The 2,673-nt window shown below is 52.5% G+C and overlaps 1 protein-coding gene across 1 annotated transcript in view; it reads right to left on the bottom strand.

Moving 5' to 3' along the window:
- GLOD4 (glyoxalase domain containing 4) overlaps positions 1-2,665 on the bottom strand; it is a 20,330-nt gene extending 17,665 nt beyond the window's left edge. The window contains exon 1 of the mRNA XM_006768076.2: positions 2,506-2,665. Within this exon, the coding sequence (XP_006768139.1) occupies positions 2,506-2,595 (90 nt within the window). The 5' untranslated portion in view covers positions 2,596-2,665. The remainder of the gene's footprint in view (positions 1-2,505) is intronic.
- Positions 2,666-2,673: the final 8 nt, after the last annotated feature.

Here is a 2,673-nt window from a genome sequence, read left to right as displayed (position 1 = left end):
CACTGAGTCTGCCCCTTGAGTGTGTCTCTTACGAAGGTGAAGAGTTGTGATCCATTATCATCTCCAAGGAGGTGCACGGTCAGCCACTGTCTGGGGCCGCCCAGCAGGAGCTACAGAGACACCTGCAGATTCCTCCTCTTTGTATGGAGTTTGGAAGTCCCCAGCTGTGACGCAAGGCTGCTGCTGCTACCAGGTATTGGGCCTTCTTTTGGAATCTCTGGGGCTCTCTGACCCAGCTGCAGTTTGTTTTAGTCGAAAGGACAGGCAATTCATATGCAAAAGCCAATTCACACAGCTTGGGTGGGGTTTAAATTGGGCGGGGCAGGGTCTCTGGGGATCACCAGTTCAGAGCAAACAGCAATGGCTTCCCTGAACCGGAGAAATCCCTGGTTCTCCGATCTGAGCACCCATGCAGGAACAATGATTACTTCGAGCACCTCTAAGAGTAAGCCGCCCTCACATTCCTGTCCCAATGCCAGACAGTCCAGTTATTTCCCGTATGTGTCTGGGTCCCCCAGATTCTCGCCTGTAACTGGAATTCAGGGCAAGCGGGAGCTTGTATCTCCCTCGGGGTTTAAAGAACAGCACATCCAGGTGCCAGCATTTTCCGCGCCTCCGCACCTCTTACCAGTCTCAACGTGCTTTCTTCACCTTTCTAGTTGTAGAATTTCCACTCAGCCAGCTTTCCCGTGGTTCTGGGTGGTAGTTGTTCTGCCGTTTAGTTGTAATTTTGGTGTGGTTGTGAGAGGCAACAAGTATAAGTGATTACCTATACCGCCATCTTCTCCCTCTCTCAAATAAACTCTTATAATAAATATTCTCTACAAATTTGGACATTTCTTACATCGACAGCACCATACATTAGGTCTCTAGATCTGGCCAGCGTTGCTCCCTGGTTAGAGTGTCACCCTGCACACCAAAGGGTCAAGGGTTCGATTCTGCATCAAGGGCACATACTTGGGTTACAGGTTCGATCCCCACCTCAGTTGGGGCACATGCGAGATGCAACCAATCGATGTGTCTCACATCAGTGTTTCTCTCTCTTTCTCCTCCTCCCTTCCACTCTCTCTGAAAAAGCAATAGAAAAAATGTCCTCAGGCATAAATGTCCTGGGGCATAAAGTCTAAATACTTAGCATAGAATTCAAGATACAATCGGAAGGAGTACCAACCTATTTGTGCTGATATCCTATCTCCTCAACTTCAAATAAGTAATTGCACCAAAGGCATGTAAAACTAGCCCTAGCTGGTTTGGCTCAATGGATAGAGCGTCAGCCTGCTGACTGAAGGGTCCCCGGTTCGCTTGTGGCCAAGGACACATGCCTGGGTTGCGCTCGGTCCCAGCGGGGGGTGTGCAGGAGGCAGCCAATCAATGATTCTCTCTCATCATTGATGTTTCTGTCTCTCTCTCCCTCTCCCTTCCTCTCTAAAGTCAATAAAATATATTTAAATAAATAAATAAATAAATAAATAAATAAAGGCATGTAAAACTAGTGGTGCTTCCCGAACATTCCTTATATCTGTACTGGCTCTTTAGTAGGGTACTACCACATGGGGTCTGTGGAAATCAACTCAAATGCGAAGTCCCTGTGAATTATCTCTTGACCACTCCAGGATGGAGTTCAGTCTCTCCTTCTCGCTGACACTTTCACGATAAAGGACAGTTTGTAGTTTCCTACCACATCGAACTTCTACTTCCCTTACTGTTAGTTATGCACAAATTCCTATCCTCACCCCACCCCAGGCGAGCTATAACTGAGGACAGATATACAGAGTCATCTTCATCTGCTCCCAAACCTCAACACAGTCCCGAGAAACTGGACAATATACTAGAACCTGCACCCCGCGTCCTCTGCACGCTCTACTTTAAACTGCACCTTGTACCTCTCGGGTCCTTGCTTATCAGGAGCTCCCCAGCAGTTTCCACCTGCGTGCCACCCAGTGACCCGCAGGAGCATAACCGCCCAGGGCCGCAGAGAGGTGCGGGGTGTTGGAGAGACGGGGTTTGACTTCACAACTTGCATCGGGGCTGTTGAGCGCAGAGTGGGCGCATCCACCCAGACCCCGAGAGTCCAAAGGAGAACACCCAGCCCCCCGGAGAGAAACAGAGCCCTGACTATGCGGACGATCTCAGCCGGAAGGCTCCACACCCGGAGACTGGGTGACTGTCAGCCGGAACTTGAGCTCTGTCTTTCCCACCAGGCGGGACGCTCCACAAGGCCCGGAGCGCAGTACACGTTTGTGAATGAATTTAAATGAAAGAACGTGTGTGGGCACGTCGTCGGCAACAGATAAAATGCGAGGCCCCGTTCAAAGGCCATAACCCAAGCAGGGCTTCCTGAGGCTGGAGACCCGACGGGGCTAAGGGGAAGGCCGGGGCTAAGGTCGGACACCGACCTGGGCCAACACCCGCGTCCCTTCTCTCGGACCGGTGAGGCTCAGCCGCCCGCGGCCCCCGCGCCTCTCACGCCCCCCGCGCGCCAGCCCCTCTCGCCCGCGTCTGCACCTTCATGCCCAGGACATCACGAAAGAAACGCGCCGTCTGGAAGCGGTTTCCCACTTTGAAGACGAAGTGCAGAGCTCGGCGGGTCTCCATGACCAGCAGCTCCACACACCCGTCCCGTACACTGTGCCGCTCCGCCCTCAGAGCCGCTCCGCCCCCAGACGACGCGAA

This window comes from Myotis davidii, unplaced genomic scaffold (assembly GCF_000327345.1).
Source record: "Myotis davidii unplaced genomic scaffold, ASM32734v1 scaffold363, whole genome shotgun sequence".
In the NCBI taxonomy this organism is placed as follows: domain Eukaryota; kingdom Metazoa; phylum Chordata; class Mammalia; order Chiroptera; family Vespertilionidae; genus Myotis; species Myotis davidii.
Note: the sequence above shows the minus strand (reverse complement) of the source record. Positions and strands in the feature narration are given on the sequence as shown.